The sequence below is a fragment of the Dunckerocampus dactyliophorus genome, chromosome 20, assembly GCF_027744805.1.
Source record: "Dunckerocampus dactyliophorus isolate RoL2022-P2 chromosome 20, RoL_Ddac_1.1, whole genome shotgun sequence".
In the NCBI taxonomy this organism is placed as follows: Eukaryota; Metazoa; Chordata; class Actinopteri; order Syngnathiformes; family Syngnathidae; genus Dunckerocampus; species Dunckerocampus dactyliophorus.
This window is the reverse complement of record NC_072838.1, coordinates 13396033-13418129: the sequence shown is the minus strand read 5'-3', so window position 1 is coordinate 13418129 and position 22097 is coordinate 13396033. Positions and strand designations below refer to the sequence as shown.

Genomic DNA, 22097 nt, shown 5'->3' with positions numbered 1-22097 from the left:
GTGCCCCGCCTCTGTTTTCTTTTCTCTTCTTCTCAATCCCCTCTTGCTCCAGTCCGGCCGCTCCTAATTTGCATAATAACAAAACATCAAAGTCAAATAAATAAATTCTATATAACAGGGGAAGTGTATCTCACACTTTACCCTGGCAGAGTAAATCCGTTGAGCACGTGGGGCCATTTAGGTCAACAATACTATCTGCGCTAATGGCTGGACAGGAAGGGGGGGGGGAGTTGAAGAAAGAAAAGACAGGGTGCTGAGATGATGTGTTCTTCCCACAGTGTCTACATTGTCTTTTCTGTGAAGTCAGAAAATTAGTTGGGGAAAAAGCCGACAGGATTCCCTCAGAAGGTTTAACAAGATTCCCTGCTGGGACCAGAAGTCTTCTTGTAAATTATACAGAAAGCACTGAAATAGACGAACAAACCAGGAAGGTATAGGAAAGCAGGGCAGTTTGAAACTCCCTTGCCTGCGACATAACTGGCCTGAAGGCCTTGTTTCATACTATGGTAAAGGTTGATGGTTTCTATGTCCTGAGGGGTGGATGTTTCAAGAACTGGAAGAACTGTATTGGTGTTTCTGTTTTATCTGGAGTACACAAAGTCCAAGTGTACAGTGAAGGTCAAGGCCAACACTCGAATACTGCCCTTCTGGACTTCCATAGTGATTACCTCAGGTGGAGCATTGATATGTCTCTAAAGGCAGTGTATGTCCGTATGTGTGTACTGTACATGTGGATTAAACCAGCCTGTGCTATAATCCGCATCATTAAAATGCTGAAAGTTTAGTTTGGGCTTTAAAGTCACTGTGACCCTCACTCCACTGTACAGACCTGCATACAGAGCAGACTCCTGATTGATCTTTGTAAAGTGGCTGCAATTACAAAGGGACGTTTTTCTCTCCTTCTCTCCAGAAAGTCCCTCGACTTAACTAACCGTGGAAATACCCACATGTGAACATGAGCTGTGTTCATTAGATGGCATACGCCGATGCGATCATGCCCTAAAACGGTGATTTAACATGTTTGATCCTGCCGTGAAGCCGATCACCCCTGACACCGAAACTGCACCCACTTGTCATTATGCATACATGAGTCGTGCCCCTGCAATACAGAGCAGATTACATCACCTTTTCTATCATATGAAAGGTTGTCTTTGTGCACAATAATGAAAAGCATTCACAGGCTGCTTTCACACAAGCACTCTTGGGTCTCTTTTAGTCAAACTGAAGTTCATTTCTGCACTCTGCACAATTTGCATGGTAAGGAATGCGGTAACCAAACCAAATTAGTCGGTTCGAGAACATCTAGAACATTTGGCTCCAAACAAACTTGATGTGTTTCTATTGTGGTGAACAACTCGAATTTAATCCATTCCATCTCACAAATGTACGAATGAGGTTTGTCCATAGCAGTATAATGGTGACATACGGTCACAGTCCAAAAAAAAGAATGTACAAACACGCAATCGGAGCAAATAATTTTCAATCCCTCCATTCTATGTCTCCTACTCAGAGAGAACTGGACATGTGGTCCTTCCCCTTCATTTCATCTTGCATTCACAGCACAGCACAGTCAAAGGTGTCGGCTGGCCTGTGCGCACTGAGAGGCGTGCGCTATTTGAATGTTTTTGAAATTGTTATTTCAAGATTTAACATTTAATTTGACATTTAATGTGATGTGTATATTTACATTTGACATTCATATTTAACATTTATATATAACATTTATGTTTAGATTTAACATTTACATTTATTATTTGTAATTGGATTAAATATGTATTTTAAACGGTTCTATTTATATTTTATATGTTGCCATTTATATTTTTACATGTAACATTTAGATTCACCATTTAACTTCTACCTGAAATGTGAAGAAAATGAATTAAATGTGAGAACAGCAAGCTCGAGCAAAGTGAGCTAAATACTCAAAATACATCAGCTAAAAAATTGTGACTGAATTTGGCACCCCGGTAGAAGAGTTAGCTTACACAAACATATACAGCTGTCCCTCGTTTATCGCTGTTAATTGGTTCCAGTCCCGACTACAATAAGTGAATGTCGGCAAAGTAGGATTCAATATCAATAAATGGTATATTTTTGTAGTTGGTGCATAGAAAACCTGTTTATGACTTTCTAAGTACGGTTTTCACCATTATTAGGGCCCAGTAGACATGAAATGACACTCTTAAAGTCACCTTTTACATTCTTATTATTCCTTGTTTACAACACCTTGCTCAAGTGTCATGTGCAGGCTACGGGATCGCTGCAGGGACACAAGAGATGGCTAGTTGGCCTCAAATGGATTTATTCTAAACTTAAAGGGTTTCAAACTGAGTGGGGAAGAATGACAAAGTAAGAAGCCAAAAACATACCACTTCCACACGGACGTGTCACTGTCATGTCGGACATGCCATTGCATGACTGCATAAAGGTCATGTAATCTGAAGTATATGTCTCATCAGTGTAACATTACTGACGCCTAGTGACCAGAATATTACACATAACTTCTCTGTCAATATTTTTTATAGTAGTATTGTAGTCAACCACAAAACAGCAGTCATTTATTAATTAATACATATTGAACGTTTTTGATAGTGTGAGGGAGCAATGTTGAAACAACAATGTGGGACGACTTTACATACAATCATGTAATCATGATGTAGTTGTAACCCAACTCGCCTGCTTCGGGTCTCGAACAGAGGACTTTCGTAATGGGAGACGAGAGCACTGACCGCTCGGCCAAAAGCCCGGACTGTCGACCGCACGTTGAGCGCAGCTCTCAAGGTTGAGGGAGTGAGATTTTTACCAACGTACACTTGCGCAGCCGCACAGGCTAGCATCAGTTACATAATCGTGTTTCACTCGTTGCTTTGTACAGCAAACCTCACTCCAATAAGTGGGCCATGTAGCGTTTTTGTGACAGTTTTGCACTGTGAAAAGACACGGACTAAGTTTACAAAGCCATCAACTGGTTCAGACCAGAGAGAGTCAACTAAACACCCCTAATGAGTCACATCACATATTGGGATACGTGCAATATCACCCTCCAGTCAAAAACATCCACCTCTTTAACCTTGCCACGGCCATAACACATTTCACTGGACAAAAAGTCGTTGAAAAGTGGCACTTTGGGCCCAAGCAACGGAAAACTGATTTAGTGTCACGCTATCAAGACAATAATTAACTAATATGGCGAGGTGCGAAGGAACCATAGAATCGGCCACAGCACCCTTCATAAGACCTCCGTCAGTCTGCTCCGCACTGAATTTGTTGCTCCCTGTAGTCTCCTTCACTCTCAGACGTCTGTGTTGTGTGAAAGATGCGGTAAGGTGTAAAATCTGGAATGATTTTAGTACATATGAGTGCAGTAAGTGTTTTTTGGATTGCTTTTATTGTTGCAGCAAAAGCTTCACCACATGGATTTAGATATGCATGTTCCGCACCAAATATATCACACTAGCCCCATCAATTTTAGTAGGTCATTTGTAGCGCCTCTTGTGTTAGTGTGTCCTATGATAAAACCCCAACGTCCCCCCAAATGACTTTGCCTTTAACAACTGCGGAAGTGCCTGGTAAGCAAGAACCCTCATTAGCATACAAATCAGGGGACACATTAAGTGTTTGTGAAGTATGATATGCATTTACTTTTCCAAAGCCTGGAAATGAAATGCCTTGTCCCTGAAATTGTCAATGCTGGTCCTTTTTTTGTGGCCAACAGTTTGTTTAGATGTTGTTCATGTTAGCATCCCCTTTCGTGCATGTACAAGTATACAGCCTTGTTAATCATAATGACTAGAACCAAACAAGACAGACAAAAATGCAAGGCATGGCGCGCCATTTCAGTGCCTCTGGGCCAGATTAAGAGTTTTGATAGACTGTATTTTTGCATTGTGGCCACTTACAAGAATACAACTTAATACAAGATGGGCTTCTTTGTTTTTAGAGAAAACAAGATTTCCAGAAGCAATTGAAGTGTTGGTAATTTTGCGTAATGGGCCTTTCCTTGAAAGCCATTACGGTGCACAGGATGTACTAACGAATGTGTCTGCAGTGTGCAATCTGTTAACTTCACATTTGCATGCTAAAATGCTCCTGTCCTAATAACCCAATGTACTTATGTCTGTTCTCTCTCTCCGTGCTTACAGGTTCACCGGCCCCAACCTTCCCTCGCCCATTATTAGCAGCAAGAACTGGCTTCGTCTGCATTTTACATCAGATGGCAACCATAAGATGAAAGGTTTCAGTGCCCAGTACCAAGGTAAGGATAAGGTGGACTATGTCAAAAGAATTATGCAAATTGAGTTCAATCTGCATCTCTTCTCAAGTGCCAAAATCCAACCAAAAATCCGCTTGTGGAGGAAATCAAAAGAAGATTAAAATCAGTACTGATGCAATGAAATCTGCAACAGTTGCCCTCCAGAGATGAAGCACTTCTGCATTGCATTTTTGGACTGCTGCACCCACAAGCACAAAATCTGAACCTGTGAACTTGTGTCAAAAGATAATTTATAATATAAGAGGGCGATTGCTGTGAAATCTGCTGAGCACAATCGTGTTCCCAGGGAAATAAAATGTTAATGACCTTACTTTTCATTTGTTCCACTCTCAAGATGACACCGAACAGAGAAGATGATGTCAAGCCCAGTGGAGGAAAAACTGCTGGCTGGATTGACAAGATTTGTTATTGCTTTTAGCGCAAATGAACAAAGTAATTACAGCAGTCACCCAATGAGAAAGAGTCGTCTTATATTTGGATTTGGGGTGTACCATTTTAGACATGAAAATCAAGTGTCACTAGACAGAGACTAACGATGGCAATTATGGCTCTTTTAAGGTAACCACCTTTTTGTTTTTTTTTTCGGCTCCCCAAAACCAGCCAGCTCTTTTGGCTCAAAAATGGCTCCTTAGATTTTTATTTTATTTTTTATTTTTTTATTTTTTTTCTTAAATTGATGTCTTAGCAAACTGGTGTATAATTAATTTCTAAAATTAGAATTATATGATTTTTTTTACTCATATGTTCATATGGTTTCATTTGTACCAGTCCAGAGTGTACCCCGCCTCTCGCCCGAAGTCAGTTGGGATAGGCTCCAGCATACCCCCCTAATTATCCTAATTAGGATAAGCAGCATATAAAATGGATGGGTGGTTTCATTTATATGCTGTACAAGGCACAGATTGCAATGTAAAAGCTATTCCTTGAGCTTTTCTTCCTGTTTTTTTTCTTTTTTTGAGACAGCGTTGCTATCGGAAGAGTAGTCAATGATCACGTAATTTAAAATGTTTGTAAATTGCATAAAAAATTAAGAGCAATAAATTTGGTTCAGTGCTGGACTCTAGCATCGACAAGGACGGTTGATGAAGAGGCCAGAATGATGGGTGCACAGAGCATATGGAGCAGTAGCAGTTGTTGGGTAGAAAGCGAACGTTCAGCTTGTGCGAGAGAGTGAGAAGAATGCATCTTTTGTGTGTCTGCTTCTTCTCCCGGTATTTTTCCATCAGTCATATGTAAGTGTTGCACAACTCTGATTGTGCTGTGTGAGTGTGTGTCGAGAAGGTCTTCTGTGAGAAGGAAATTTCCTAGTATTTACAGTGAAACAACACAGCATGAACACAAAATTACATTACCCAATGTGTATTCAAATGTGCAAAATGAAGACAGTCAGGTAACAATTTTTGCTAGTCCTTAGTGAAGCTTGGCATGGAGAAACACAAGTGCCTCGGCTTTTGTTTCTTACTGTCCATTTTTCTCACCTTTCCACTTTGCATGTGTCGACACATACGACACCACACATTTTGACCTATCACACGTGGCTTCAACAGGAAAAAAAGACATTCACTTCAAAGAACCGACACCCCTCGTTTGTGTCTCAAAGCTTGGGCAAGATAATGGTGACGAATGAACAGTTATCAAACAACAATTTTGGTCAAAAAATGTTTTTGTTTTTCCCAAGAACAGATACTGAAAATGATCAGGGATATTGAGGTTGATTTTTTTTTTTTTTATTAGCTACATCGGAAAAAAACGGCAATGGATGTTGATGCCCAAACAAAATTCCTCCCAGTGCTGCTTTCATTTCTTGTGCTGTGACTGTTTAGGTTCAAGGGGCAACTCTGAGAAGGGATGAGCTGGGAAAAACGGATTATTCCTTCACCAAAAAAAAAGGTTGCTCTCTAAGGTTGTATGTGCTTCAGAGGCAGCGGGGGAAGACAGACAAATAAGAAAGGAAGCAGGGGAACCATATAGAATACCATATAATAAGGCAAGGGAAAGGTAATGATCCTATGGGATTACATGTCCACGTATAGAAACATTTGTTTGGAAGATCACAAAGAAATTGGAGACTTAACACTTTAATTAGATTAAACTCCCATATCCCGATTTCCTTTCCCCACCGGCCATTCTCCTGGTGACACCTCCCATAATGCCACAGCAAGCTTTCAGTAAACCTCCTTTTATTACCTGCAGATAGCTAAGAGCTCATGATGATACTCCCCTATTTTTTCCTCTCCTCCTTTGTAGTCACCAGCATCAGAAACGAGCTGCTTCGCCATAATAAGATGACGTACTGACACGCCAGCATAATTGCTTTGAATTATATCGAACGTGAAAGTGAGCAATGGATGAAAACACATTTTAACTGTCAGGAACTGACAAAGTAGTCAAGGCGAATTAGCGTAAAAGTGAGTTGAGATGTTGTTTGTTGAAATTGTTCTATAAATATGCACTCAGGTTATGGTTATTTCTTTATCTTAATTTATTAAATCATGACCCTTCCTCTCCGTTAAATGTTACTAATACAGTAATCTCTCATTTATCGCATTTAATTGATTCCAGACCCAACCATGATAAGTGAATTTTGGCGAAGTAGAATTCCTTATTTATAAAGCAAACATTTTAATTCAGCATAGAAAACCTGCTTACGACCTTCTAAATATGTTTTGTTTGTTTGTTTTTTTACATTATTGGGCAAGATACTGAACCCCCAGCTGTTCCTGATGCTGTGTCATCAGTAGGCAAATGTGATAAGATTGTCAAAACGCTTTGAGTACCTTTAAAGGTAGAACGGCGCTATTCAAGTGAAAGTCCATTTCATTTACTTTTACACTCGTCTTACCCAATATAGTAGACATAATCAGAGACAATAAGCCATTGACGACATAAATAAGACTAATGCTCGTGTGTGTTGCTGTAAATGTGGTCCGGTGCTAGGGGAAACAAGTTGGGGGCAGACAGGAAGTGACATTGGCTTGGCGTGGGTTACAGACGCAACTGTAGCCTGTGTTAGGGATCATTGTGCCTGTTGTGAGATTGCAATAAAAAGTTGTTAGGGCGATCAAGTCTGATACTTGTTTCTCACCGAACATTACAGTAACATTACTGACCCCTGGTGACCATTGTAGAATACTACCGATACATATCATCACAGCATCTTTGAATGTGCCTTCTGAATGCGTTATTGTTTGATTTCAATTCATTTCACAATTTTTATGCTTGAAAAAAAATGTAATAGTAAATGCTCCTTTGTTGAACTGTGCTGTTTTGTTTTTCCTCCCCAGTAAAGAAGATGACTGAGCTGAAGTCCCGAGGTGTAAAGATGTTACCGAGCAAAGACAACTACCACAAGCTATCAGTGTGTAAGTCACGAAAATGAACGCCTCATAAGTGGTCAGTGAGATACGTAAGCCTGTGTTCATCATTGTGAAGAGGACTTCCATTTCATATTGCATATGCCATCTACAGAAATACTCCTAAGAGAATAAAAGGGGCTGAAAAGGCTCTGCACTGCTCGTCGGACTTCAATTTTCATGCTTGAGGATAATATTTGTTGACATACTTGACAGCATAAGTTTAATTTTACAAGAGTAAAGACCAGTACAAAGCATAGCTTCTCTGCCGCTACTACATTTTTACCATTTATGGAAATGATAAAAATTAAAATAGGACTTATTTGATGTAGTCGTCTGAACTATTATTACCATTTCAGTTGCCTCTTCTGTAAGAAGCTGTCACATGCTCATTTCACCCTGTTCACTTTTTGACCCTCTAGCCTCTTTTAATGCATGTGGCTGCAACAATACATCTATACGCCTCTGCCCTTTATACAATGGGTTTGATGCGATGGACAAAATACTTGTCAGGCAGCGACAATCGCCTTCAGCACAAGAAGGCAAGAGTGTTGATCAATACTTCACACCCTTGCCATGTCTTCCCGGTATTCTCTTGCATGCAGGCACCGTCACGCCTCTGATACTACATCAGAAGGTGGTGGAAAAATGCCGGGTCGACTTTCCACCACCAATTCCATTTTTATGTCGTTAATATAGAACAGTAATGACATCCACGTCCAAATCACTTCCTTGAGTCGTCTGCAATAAAACACTCTCCTTTATAATAATTTATATTCTTTTTCCACTCGTATTTTTTGCGTGTAGTGTCTCAAATGGGTGTGGCCCAAGGACACAACATGTGTCCAGACCCCGGCGTCCCAGATCGTGGCAAAAGAAAAGGCTCAGACTTCAGGTAGAAACAAAGAATGCATGCAAAGTCTTTCAGTGTGTGTGCAAAGCCGTGACATTCTCCTTTTACGTATGGAATCTGGCTGCAGACGCGGAGCCACAGTGCATTTCTCCTGCGACGAGGGCTACGAGCTGCAGGGCTCCAAGAGCATCAGCTGTCTGAGAGTGACTGACAGCTATGTGGGCTGGAGTGACGAGCGGCCCATCTGCAGAGGCAAGTGTTAACACCGTGCTTGACCGTGTTGGCGCACATTGGAATAGCGGGGTCAACACCGTATGACCTCCGCTTCCTGCTTTATCTCGGTTACTGAGGCTACCTGAATTGTATGTGTTTGTGTGAGTCTTTGCGGTATATTTTCATTTTAGATCACACACAGGAATTGGCAATGCTCCCTTCTTTCCATCACTTGAGTATTGCAGGCGTTTAGTAACAGATGGGAAGATTAAACCGCATCATGTTTTGTGTTTGGAAATGGCAATTTTACAAGACTTTTATATCCAAATGAGTTGCTATTTATACATACTAAAAGTGAGGTTTTTGTTTCATTAAGATCATTTGTTTTGGGACACAAGACAATAGAAATGATTACAGCCTCGTCCTAAAAAACGTGTGTCGAATGTTGCACATTTAATTATATCTAAAACACAGCTATATAAATAAGTGCAATTTATTTGCATAGGATCTTTTATGGAACAGAAGTCACTTTGCATTGTACAATAAATGTATTCCAATATATCTTGTTATGCATGTTGGGTTAATTGACGATTCTAAATTGTCCGTAGGTATGAATTTGAGTATGAATGATGGTTTGTCTATATGTGCCCTGCGATTGACTGGCGACTCCGCCTCTTGGCCAAAGTCAGCTAGGATAGGCTCCAGCATACCCCCGTGACCCTTAGTGGAAGAGGACTAAGCAGCATAGGAAAAAAAATGAATGAATGAATGAATATTTAACAGTGCATCAGTGCTTATTTGTTATTCAGCTGTGAGAGCCAACCCTTCCAACGGGATTTCCCATTCATTTGTTTGTGTTGGACTGATCCAATTGTGTCTAAATGAAATCACAGTCCACAGGGAGTGAGGACACTTAAGTAATAAGGGGCACTGTTACCTGAATTATTGAAAAACCTCTTTTTGGTGACTCAAAACACTGTAGTAAAGTGTCACGGGTTTTTCATGTCTCTTAAAAGAAATTATTTATGTAGAAAACATCAATGGCTGATGTAACTAGCAAAAATGACCTTTAAAAACGTTCTCTCCATCATCCTCATTAAACCGTCGGTATGGCGCCTTTGTCTTTCTTCACTTGCTTAAATGATTATTAGGAATAATTGAAGATCTGTATCCTAAATTACAATTACTCATTCTTCCAACGAATAGCACTATCATTAGCATGCGGATGGGAATAAAAAAAAAAAAGCAAACATTCAAATACTTCATATCGTTGTCTTTTTTTTGGGCCATGCTTTTGCTGGTTGCAATGCTACACTCCCTCTGCACTGTATTATTTTTATGAGGGTCACCCTCAGGGTCAGAACAACTCATATTAATTGCCCTTAACTTTTAAAAGTTTTTTTTTCAGGGGGAGTTTTATAGGGTATCAGGGCCCTTAATTTTAGGTTACTCTAGGTACACACAATCACACACTTCCCTTCAAGCACTCATTGAAATTCTGCTTTAATTTGAAAGGACGTTTAACAGCTCCAGCATGCAGACACCCGCGGGCCCTGATAAGAAAAGTCACATTGTCCTTTGAAGGATGCTTCGCTTCAAAGTGTTCACAGTTTGGAGTCCACAGTTATTATTATTATTATGGTTATTTTCCAGTATCGTTCAAATTATCTGTTATAGTTGCTGTATCGCCAGTGTTGGTGCAAAATATTTTCCAAGCAACATTCAACTATATTTAACATCTGCTGGTAGACCACTAAATTGTCCACTGCAGCAGCAGGACGAGCTTGAACCATCATTTACGGACCCGAATGTGAGCGGAAGCATCTTACTCGTGTCTGACATGAAAGATGGCAGTCTGGCAGCTTTCACATAGTTTTATTCCTCAAAGTTATGATTGTAATCGTAAATCTCAGCCAAGTCTTTGGCGCGGCTTCAAGGTTTTTACACAGACCCATAAAACGACACTGCCTTTCCTCCTTTGGTTTACAGATTTTGTCCACTTGACATCAGTGAGAACCAGAATGCAAAGCTGTGGCATCAGCATATAGAAATGACATGGTCAAGAATCTACCCGCGAGGGTCTCCGCATGGAGTGCATGACTTCTGAATCTGTAAAAACAGATGATGATGTGCCAGTAAGATTGTAAGAAATCCAATTTAGGAGCGTGCCTTGAAGGCCTAAACACCACTGGAGGAACTTAAGGATTTCATGGTTAACTTCATCCAAGGTTGCACTTAGATCAAGGAGTATCAGAATACAAACTCATCGGTGACTTTCTTGTGTGGTTACTAGACTGGGTTTGATTTAACATATTCTCCTTTTTTAGCCCCAATGTGTGGCGGTCAACTAAAAGGACCCGGTGGTGTCATCACATCTCCAAACTACCCGGTCCAGTATGACAACAATGCCAACTGCACTTGGATCATCACAGCGACAGACACGTCTAAGGTAGGTGTTGATCATTATTGGACGCCTATTTCCACTTTCCTGGGGTGTGTCAAGGATGTATCAAGCTCCAGGAGGCAACCATTACCTGACTCATTTTATTCTTAAGCCAATTCACCACATGGTGCAGGTTCTTTGGTAGAGCAATATCATAGATAAGGGAAGTAAGACAACATTGGAAAGAGGGCAGTGAAAGACAAATGGAGTTGTTAGAAATACCTGTGGTGAAAAAAAAAAAAAAAAGGGGGACGGAAGAGTGATGGTGAGGTTTTGCGAGCATGAAAGATAAGTGTTATAGCCACCGTGAAGGCCACCCAGCCAGCCTTGCTAAATCTCTCTGTGTCTGCAGTCTTCCTACCGTATGCCGCAAGAAGAGACGACACTTTGTGGTGTCCGGATCGGAGCGAGGCTCGTTCTGGAGCTTTTAACCCTGCATGGTCACATAATGTTAGGTCAAATCACTGATATAACAAACTTTTGAATTCAATTCATTTAATTCAGTTTAATTGAATATAGTAGGGTCGTGTTACGCGTTGCCTTCAGAAAGCTTAGAGGTCCCATATAAAAAACATTTTTCAACAATTTCAAAGTCTTAGAGGTCCCAAAATACATATTTTAAAGGTGATGACCAAAATCTTACCTGTCAAACTCGTGCCCTGGAGGGCCGAGATGCTGCAGGTTTTCTCTCCAACCAGTTTCTTCAGCAGGTGATTTCATTGATGAGCTCCTTCCCTCAAAATGAAGGTGTTGATCATTAAAATCACCTGCTTTAGTGACTGGCTGGAAAGAAAACCTGCAGTGTCTTGGCCCTCCATGGCACGAGTTTGACACCCCTGCTGTAGATGGATAGATAGATACTGTAGATAGATAGATAGATAGATAGATAGATAGATAGATAGATAGATACTTTATTGATCTCCAAGAGAAATTCACAGAATAAAGAGTGATAGTCAGCTCTATCACACTCCAGGTGATCCTCAGGTTATGAACAAGGTCCGTTCCTGCGACGCATTGTAAGTCAAGTTCTGCGTGATTCGGCTGACAATAACCTGTTTTGTTTTTGCAATACAGAGATTGTTGAACGACCACCTCTTTGTCATCCTTACAATGTCCAGGTAGACATTAAAATACAGACATTAAATGACAATTGCAGCAGCTAGATGGTTGGCAGAGCTCCAGGTTTATTTTAAAATGTGTAGCGAAGCCTTTGCCTTTCCAAAGCTGTTTGATGGTCATAGACAGGTTGTAGGCTCGCATGTTATTACATCATTACAAATGTTACCTCCAAACAAGCAACCATATAACCAAAATATCACAACTGTGCCATCAGAGATGTATTTTTTTCGTCTATTGCTTGTACAGGACATTCCTTGGCTGACACTTCTGGTGCGGATTTCGAGGAATCCAACCCACAAACCATCCATCTTGTCTTCGTCTGTGGCCATTGTTCATTAGGCAGTGACTTTAACATTGCTCTGAGTGCAATTTGCATTTATATAAGCTTTTTCATTAGACTCGCTCAATTCTCTGAAGACATTCGAAAAAAAATGTGGTGCAAAATCAGGGGCAGTCAATTTAAAATAGGGCCGACAAAGGTGTCCCTTGCTTTGTTTTTTATGTTTAGTTATTATGTCATCCTGCAATAATGTTGGAATTGTCTTTATTAATTCAACTGTCAATGTTTTTCATCATGCAGTATTATTTCAATGAGTCAATTTAGTAAATGTGGATTTAAGCCGAGGGTTTGGAGTATGGCACAGTGAACCTGCCATCAGAGAATAGAATACACTTATGGCAACCTTACTTCCTGAAAAACTAATTTTCTTGGGCTTAAATACCTCGGTTTTTGTTAAGTACTTCCAAAAGGTTTGACAAAAACCGAGGCAATTTTCCCCATAGGAAATCAAATTAATCCGTTCTAGACACTCAAAAATATGATCAAAAATGCATTTTATAGAAAATAATTATACTTTTACATGCAGAAAAGAATGTGAAATAATTATAAATGATGAATGGATGGAACTTATTGCTGATGCGGACTTCCCGTACATCCTGGCGAGATCCAATTCAATAGTGTTTCTCACCTTCTTCATCACATTTTTGGCACTTGCAACTTTTTTGGCCCCATGGTGGGTAATTTAGCAGTCACGCTCAATAAAAAATGCACTCACAGTGAGTCAGCAACAGATAGGGTATGATGTTTAGGCACTTGATGGAACGATACGGTGTAGGGCAAACGGACTAGCTTGCGATGTGCAATATTATATGAAAATTGAAACAGCTTACCTTAGCTTAACAGGTTTGAAAAATGTTTTTCTCAATTTTTCTCAAGCAGCTGTGCCTCACACTTTGAAAACTGATTTAAGCCAAAAAAACGATAGGCAAAGAATGCATTGATGAGTGATTTGAGTTGCCTTATTAAAGGTTCAAAGGTGTAAATGGAGCTCTGCCAGACAAATGTTCAAGAGACATTTGAGTGATGAAAGACTAGAGGAGAGCAACGTGAGATCTTTCAGATATGTCCCAGCATCTGTTATTTACGGTTGTCTTGTTACTGTCCCCGCTGGTGTCTAGGTGATCAAGCTGACTTTTGAGGATTTTGACCTGGAGCGAGGCTACGACACGCTGACAGTGGGAGACGGCGAGGTGGTGGGGGACCAGAAGACGATCTTTCATGTGTGAGTGACTCTTCTGACCTCCATTTCTCAGTACTTAAGATCTCTCCGTCTGTTCGCAAACTAATTTAGTCGCCTCCCTTGACGCCGCTGCAACCATCCAATTTTATTGTCGCCCCTTGTATTCTGTTTAATCATATTTTGTCATAGACTTTGTATTATTGCAGTTATTCTGTTCTTCCCACCACTTGATGCATAGAGCGACAGCGTTGTTGAAGAAAATCAAAGCCATTGAGTGAAACATTATAGCATGAATCGTAATTGCCATCCATGGTGCATTTTTGCACACACTATCATCTGGCATACGTCAGCCCACATAATGTATCAAGTTCACTGGAACTCGCCAAATTGCCAGAAGACAGTCATCAGACACCACCTCGTTTATATTCCAACCACCTTCCATGTGCCATGACTAAAATTAGAACCCTTAATCACTTATTCTCTGTGTTGGAATTCCTAACTAATTAGAGTTGGGTGAAATTAGTATTCAAATTGGATTCAATTACTTCTGTGGCATTGACTGATCTTGACTCCTTTTCGCACTAACTCATCCCCAATTGTTTTCAATTGCTTGTTTTTTGCCTCAGACTAGAATGGTACAAAACTCTCTAATTAGAAACACCTTATAAGTTTATGTCACTAACTTTATTGCATTTTGCTGCTCTACACTTCATCATTCCTTGCCTATCTTAGAAGAAATATGTGTGCTTTTGTTTTCTTTAAAAGCTTATCCGGTACCACCACTCCAGATCTTGTGGTTAGCACCAGTCACCAGATGTGGCTCAATTTCAAAACAGACGACACAAGTGGCTCTCTGGGCTTCAAGGTGTCATATGAAGGTAAGGGCTGTTTGAGAGGTGTGAATGGTTGTGAATGCTGTTAAAATTGGATATTCTGCTGCTATTGATGTACACAGGGTAAAAGTAAACAAAGTAAACTTAGACCTCAGGTAAATGTGTTCTGCTTGTTTGGCCATCCTCTAAAAGTAAGGATTTCTATGTAGGCTTTTTTAAATGATTGGTTTATTGTTTTGCATATAACGGGTCGGAATCGGACAAAAAGTGAAAATCACTTTGAAAGTCTTTCATTTCTCTGTGATGATGCACAATAATGCATGTTTACCTTTTAGATGCATTGCAAGTCGTCTCTCCGGCCCACAGATGCTTATTTTCCATCTGTAAAAATAACCCGGAAAGTGGAACAGTATGCAAGTGTAATTAAAACAATGAGTTCTACTTAATGAAGGGGAAGATATGCTTTGAATCCCTCCAAAAACTAATTTGCATCTTCAGTTGTTTGCGCTCAAAACCCTATCAAATGTATTTGCCAATAAAGTCATTCGAGTGCACATATTCCCACTCCACACTCATACTGGAGTGACCTCAGTCTTTCTGTCTAAAGAGTGCTTGCCAAATATGGTGAACCTCCATTATGTTTGATTAGATCATTGATACAATGCATTTCCACATAAGAAATATAACATATCCTTTTAAACCTCCATTCAGTGGTACCCCAGTACCCCTAGTGAGCCAAAGAAAAATAAAAAAAATGCATAGTTAATCTTTTTCAGACCTGGACAAAGTATAACACATGGGCGACATCCTGCTCTTTGCCTAGTTCTTAGTCAAAAAATGCATTCACAGCTGTGAACAAGGCTTTAGTTTTTTTTTTTTTTTTTTTTTCCACAACGTGGCAGTAGCTGCATTTGAAGTGTCATGAGTGGTCAGCATCCAGCAGTTTTATCTACCTCTGAATGCACTTTAAAATGATGGCTCCCCGACTCAGATGTTGGTGCAAACTCATGCGTGTTACACTTGTCATGAATCATTAATACTGGCTGAACAGTTTGTTGGTTCTGTTGCTCCTGTATTGTGCAATATACTTGTTAATACATGACCACGTGGTCAAAGAGAGCTACGTTTTCCTTTCCACTTTCGCATGCATTCAAAATCACTGTTGAAGTTAAAATATGAAGTTTTATACGAGTTTTGCCTAACCTCTCTCTTAACACCCCATCCTTTCTGTGGTTTGGGTAAATAAACACACATTTTTTTGGTAAATTATCACATTTAGAAAACCATTCATTGCTACTACTACTCATATCTCCAGAATTAGTGATAGTTTTTGTGCGTTTTATAAGGGTACATGTGTTTTGCTGTGGTCTCACAATCATTCCGAAAATGTGATGTCATGCCAAAGAGCTGATTGAAATAGAGGATTGCTCAGTGCCTAGGGCCCATTGTGACGTTTGGTTATAGCCGAAATATTTGGCCAATAAAATCACATTGTCATCGTCTGCCTTATGAGATCGCATCACTTTGGTTGTTGACAGTAATGTGAGTTTGAGTTCCCATTATAACGCTTGGGTAACTCTGTACAGCCAAACAGACAGGAGTAACAAGCATGCCATTACAGCCCTTCCCTTATTCATGAGAAGCAAAAACTGTTGCTTTCGTTCCTACTTGATCTATGTATTTCAGACAGGAAAACATAATTAAAAACTGATTTTGCAACGTAAATGTATTTGGTCTGTGAGCTCAAACACAGCACTGCACTCACCTCAAAATGTCCTGCATCCCCCAACCCTTTCTAAGGTGACTTTCATGTAAGATCAATGTGTTGTGTTGTGAACGAGGTAGCCGCAAGGGGCCCATATATCTCAAAAACAACAACAGCACACTCGGAACATGTGTTGTAAATATCTGTAAATGATTATCATCATTATTAGGAGTGTGGTTTGAGATCCAGTCTCACCCCTGGTGGATGTTACAATGAAATCATTCCCTGCATCGTTGCGTTTCTTAGTCGTGTCATGTACAGTACCTTGTTAGCAATGCCTCGACTGGTGGCGAACAGGATGCATGAATCTTGGAATAAATTGTCACGTGTAGTTTTAGCGAGGAAGAGGGACCATAGTTATGATTTCTTAAATGTAGTCGCTTTAGCTTCCAATGCAGATAGTTTGTCACTTACTGGGAGAGGCGTATTTTGAAGGAGACATGCATAGGGTTTATGAAAACAGCTGCAGCTTCGTCATGCGGTACATGTAGACCAGAGGTGTCAAATTCAGTAGCGCAGGTGGCCAAAATTCAAAGCCCACTTTAGGTGGTTGGCTGAACAGGATTCCCCCGCATATTTTTTTTTTTAAATATCTGTTTGTGTTTGTTTGTTCCTGCTTGAAAATTCTGCTGTCTAACCGTCTGTGAGGCGGTAAATCTGTCCTGACTTATGATTAGATGAGCAAGGGAAAGGGAGCCGAAGCGATTTGTTTTGCCGTGGGTGTTCGTTTCAATAAAGTGATTGACCACCTCCTCGTCACCCTCTCAGCGTCCAGGGCAAAAGCTACAATATTTTATATCCACACAAAAACATCATTGTCGATGAGATTTGTAACTTCAGAGTTTATAGCTCTGGAATCAGAGGAGGCTTTTCCCAGCATGCTTTGTTTTAGTTACTATCGCGTTTGAGTGTTTTTGTCATTTATTTGTAAAGCCACTGGACAGTACATGGTTTAAGAGGGGACAGACAAAGAGGAACACAAGAACAAAGTGGTAGAACAGGGGTATCAAACTTAGTTTACCTGGGGGTCACTGGAGGTAGTCTGTGTCAGGCTGGTTCCACATCAAGTACAGTTGGCATCGCGGTTCGAATTTAGCGGCTTCACAATATTAATTAATTAATTAATTAATTAATTGTTGCTGTTTTATGTTGACTACAGGCTATTATTAGTATAGTAATATGCATATTTCAGCAATTTTTACATATTATTGGGGTAAACGTTCAGAAGACTCATTCAAAGATGTTATATGTAGTATTCTACACTGGTCACTAGGTGTCAGTAATGTTACATTGACATTGACAGCAGCCACCGCAGGAAGTGTGCTGTTCAGAAAACTCTCCCAATGCTAACCTGTGAGTCTAAGTTATTTCTTCTTTGTGTCTATTTGTATATCTTATTTCCTGTTATTATATCTACTGTATTGTATAATACCAGTGTAAAGGTGAATATGGGGTGTTATTCCATGTCTAGAGGGCTCTAATAATGTTAACAACCATATTTAGAAGGTTATCTATGTTCTAAATATTGAATATAAATATTAAATTTATAAATAAGGAATCATACTTTGGAATTTCACTTTTCACGGTTAATCTGGAACCAGTTAAACGCGATAAATGAGGGATTACTGTATTGAGAGTGATGCCAGCTCCCATCATGTTTTGTGGTAATTGTTTTGTAAAAAGTTGTTGAAGTTACATGTTTAGAGTTAACATAATAGTTCCCCCCCCATAGTAGTAGCTGCCCTATGTGTCTTTGCTTATCTGTTCCATGTTGTGCTGTCACTTTAGTGGTAGTTAGTATTCTTTCGAGTGACTCCACTGTTTATTTCAATGTGTGACACATTCACTGTGAGTTCATTGTTGGCCCTGCAATTGCCTCCCAACTTGCCCTTGACGGGCCACACTTCCATACATTTTTTATCTCAAGTAAGGGGCCACAAAACATGTCCGGGCGGCCCGCAAACGGCCCACTGATCGCAAGTTTGAGACAACTGTGATAGAAGACAGCAATGGTCACATAAAGGTTCACTTATGGATTAGAGAGTCTGATTGGAGGAAAATGGGGATGGAATGTGAGAGAGAGGAAGAAAGTGATAACATCAACTTCATCATCTGTTTGTGCAGAACTGGTTGGGCCAGTTAGCATTGAGTCCAAGGATCGTGAGGTTCTAGTTGTGGAACCATTTGAACCATCCTTTTGTGAAATGCTTCTTATATGCAGACATGGACTTTATTGCCTTACTAGATTGGATGCCTGCATGCTGTTTGCTTAGAGGATTAGTCGTAGATAAGACGGGAGAGATATTAAAGCAGTTAAGCCCCCCTCATCCAACTAAAAGAGACGCGTCTCTTAACAGCCATCTGATACGAATGTCAGATCTTACAAACACGTTACATACATGGGTGACATCCTTGAGGGAACAGATCACATGCTGTGGTCCATGTGAGCCAAATGTCACTGTCCTTCAGTGCTCAAAGCAGGTTATGTAGGGTTTATCCTACTCTGTATGCGATAGTGCCACGTTTCCAGTGATCGGGGACTGTATGTATACCTGAAGGTAGTGGAGAGAAATCAGCTGGTGGTTATGTTCTACTTGAGAGCAGGTTACACAGCAGCATTTCTATAGGTTAATTTAAAAAAAACAATTAAAAATATGCATGATTGCACTTGAATGCAACACACTTGCAGGCTTCTGCCGTCTGTTGAAAATGTCTCACAGAGTTTGCATTTGCCCGGAAGTGAAATTAATCACGTTGCAATTTGATGTGACACACTGCATCTTCGTATCACTTCTTCCTGATGGAGTTATCTTGTCAGGATCTGTCCAGGGCTGCAGCTAGTGATGACCTTCATTCGCTTCTCATGTGCCATGAGGGCAAACCAAGCTCATTTCCTGTTTGAGATATTGCAGATGTTATTCAGAATCAGAGCTGTGCACACGCACAATCTGATACAAGAGTTTTATGAAGATAATTCACGGTTGTGAATGACCCAGAGTTTTATGAATGCTTTGTGTGCTTAGAAATTGACCAAGGCAGCTGTGGTGACCCCGGCATCCCCGCTTATGGCAAACGAGAGGGGACGGGTTTCCGTCACGGGGACAGGCTGTACTTTGAGTGCCTGCCTGCCTTTGAGCTGGTGGGCAAGAAGAACATCACCTGCCAGAAGAACAACCAGTGGTCTGCCAAGAAACCCAGCTGCGTTTGTAAGTTCCTCAGCTCACGTCTGCAGAAGCACATGATTTGTTGCACATCAATATGTATGACGGTTGCAAATGTGCGCGGGGTTGCTGCATAATAAATGGTCAGATTATCTCTGCAGTTTACAGAGCAGGGATGCGGATTTGGAGACAATAGAAGGGTTTTCTTTGCTAATGATTGCAAAGGAAGAAGAGCAGAGGGAGCGAGGGAGTCGGGGTAAAGGAACAAAGAGCTGACAATGCAAATCATGCCCACTGTTGTGTCACTGATAGCATAATAGTCGTGACAATGCAGCTTCATTTTAGTAAATAAACTTTTTGTTAGCAGTCAAGCAATGGCTGTGATAGTCAGTAAAATGAGCTTTACTTAATCCTGTTAACCTTACATATTTTTGAAGTGGGCACACAGCGTTGGTGCCTTTTGTTGGAAATTACACAAATGAACACTGACGGATCCTTATCTTCGCTGGTGCTGTTGCTGTTGCTATTTTAAGCAGCCCGGTGACTGCATGTATGCCATGGAACATTCTGTTTGGCTGCTGAATTTTGCAAACGGCGTTTTTGAGGAAACGTCTCTTGACAATCGAACAATCCCAGCAGCGGGAAGACAAAGTACCAACTTTTGCAGACAAAGACAACCGGTCCTGAAAACAACATCAGTGTTTCAAAGTTTTAAATATGACATACTGTATACTGTATACAAATCAGACAGTGGAGTTCAGTGACGCTGGTCTTTCAAGTTGTTCTAATTTCACTAAATATGGTAGTGATATTCATATTATTATATATTATTATATATTAATCCTGCATAACAATTGGTTGTTCAACTGCCTGGTGGCAAAACAACTCGGAATGAGACAAGCTTTGCATCTCAAAAAGAAAGGACTTTCCTTTGAGGACACTGATTCTAATTCTGGATTGGGAGGACCGCTGGTTTGAAAGACCTGTGAAAGCCATCGATGTCAAAGTAAAAAGGCCCTCTCTAAACGGGGAAGGGTGATTGCACCACCACTTATCGTCTGCTTACAGCAATGTCCCGATATTTCTCCCCCAAAGATGGTCTCATTTCACAGGAAGAGTGACCACTGATTTGCTTTGCCACCAGGCAGGCGGACAACCTATTGCTATGCAGGATGGGAGTTCACAAGAAATAACATCAACCTTACTGTGTCCACCCCCATGGGACACACCCAGCAGGGACATAAATAGAGAAACGCCACACCTACAATTTTAAAACTAAAGAAGCTTTTTGGACGAAGGGTGAAACGTCTTCAACAAAGAGTCCACTTGCCCTCATTCAACCTTTGAGGATGATGACGACCTGGACGATTGACAATCTATCTGGATTTATCGTGCGTGATGATGGTTAAAAGCTTTGTTTGACTTTCAGCGACTGTTGCTTTTATTCCAGACTGAGCTTCTGAAGCGTCGGCTTTGAAGCTTGTGAAAATACTTATATCTTTCGTCCTCAATGTAAATTAAATGGTTGTACGAGACCTTAAGTGAGCCATAGTCTTCTCCATTATAGCAGCTGACCTTCCTTGAATTGACTGAATTAGAATCAATTGTGACTTTCTCATCAAAGGTCGAGCTTCTGTGGGCAACATGAGTACTTTCATTCCAGTGCAGTCACTGACTGAATAGAATGTGTTACACTGTTTAAGTTCTGCGTGTTCCCATTTAATTCTAACTTTTCACTTCACTGTTTAGTTTCCTGTTTCTTCAACTTCACCACACCCTCTGGAGTGCTGCTGTCCCCAAACTACCCGCAAGAGTACGGCAACAACATGCACTGTGTTTGGCTGATTATAACCAACCCTGAAAGCCGAATTAACCTGGCCTTCAATGACCTGAGCATGGAGAAACAGTTTGACTTCCTCTCTATTAAAGATGGCGGAAAGGTATGTACATCAGCTTAAAGAAACTCAATTATGTTTTTAGTTTGACAGTGTTTAATGGTCTTTTATCAGGCTGAGTCTCCCATCTTGGGCACCTTCTCTGGTGATGTGCTTCCTCCTCCCATTACAACCAGTGCTCATGTAGCACGCCTGGAGTTCTTGACCGACCACACCTACACAAACAGAGGCTTTAACATCACTTTTACTAGTAAGTACCAGAGGTTCTGTTCCGTACATTGGTTGTGTGCTTGCCATTGCATATGCAAATGACCTTCATAAATCAACTGCCATGAGCCACCAATCTGCGGACAAACTCCTCCACCTGTGTGCAGCGTAGTCTTCACACACTCACACCGAGAGTGACTCCAAGAAAATGACAAACTCCCTGTCCTTTGAGCCTATACAGTGACTTGACATCTAAATAAATCCAGAACAAAGAGGCGGCATCCTTAGCTGACAAATACATTGCGGCAGTGCTCATTATATTCTATTCTGGGTCACTGCTGACTTCTGAGGAAATTTCCAGATGGGTTTTGTACACGCTGGTAAACCGGTTTTATGGATATACTGTACTATTGTCTGTGTTTTTTCATGGAGGATTTTGTGCAGCCTTAGCATAGGAACGGT

At 40.6% G+C, this 22097-nt stretch overlaps 1 protein-coding gene across 2 annotated transcripts in view; it reads left to right on the top strand.

Annotated features, from left to right (window-relative positions):
- The window catches only part of csmd2 (CUB and Sushi multiple domains 2), a 201408-nt gene that overhangs the window by 92192 nt on the left and 87119 nt on the right, over positions 1 to 22097 (top strand). For both annotated transcript variants that reach the window (XM_054764767.1, XM_054764766.1), the window contains exons 6-15: positions 4143 to 4255; positions 7558 to 7635; positions 8434 to 8521; positions 8607 to 8731; positions 11020 to 11141; positions 13713 to 13816; positions 14540 to 14652; positions 19396 to 19578; positions 21283 to 21473; positions 21543 to 21678. In XM_054764767.1, coding sequence (XP_054620742.1) covers positions 4143 to 4255; positions 7558 to 7635; positions 8434 to 8521; positions 8607 to 8731; positions 11020 to 11141; positions 13713 to 13816; positions 14540 to 14652; positions 19396 to 19578; positions 21283 to 21473; positions 21543 to 21678 — 1253 coding nt within the window. The remainder of the gene's footprint in view (positions 1 to 4142; positions 4256 to 7557; positions 7636 to 8433; positions 8522 to 8606; positions 8732 to 11019; positions 11142 to 13712; positions 13817 to 14539; positions 14653 to 19395; positions 19579 to 21282; positions 21474 to 21542; positions 21679 to 22097) is intronic.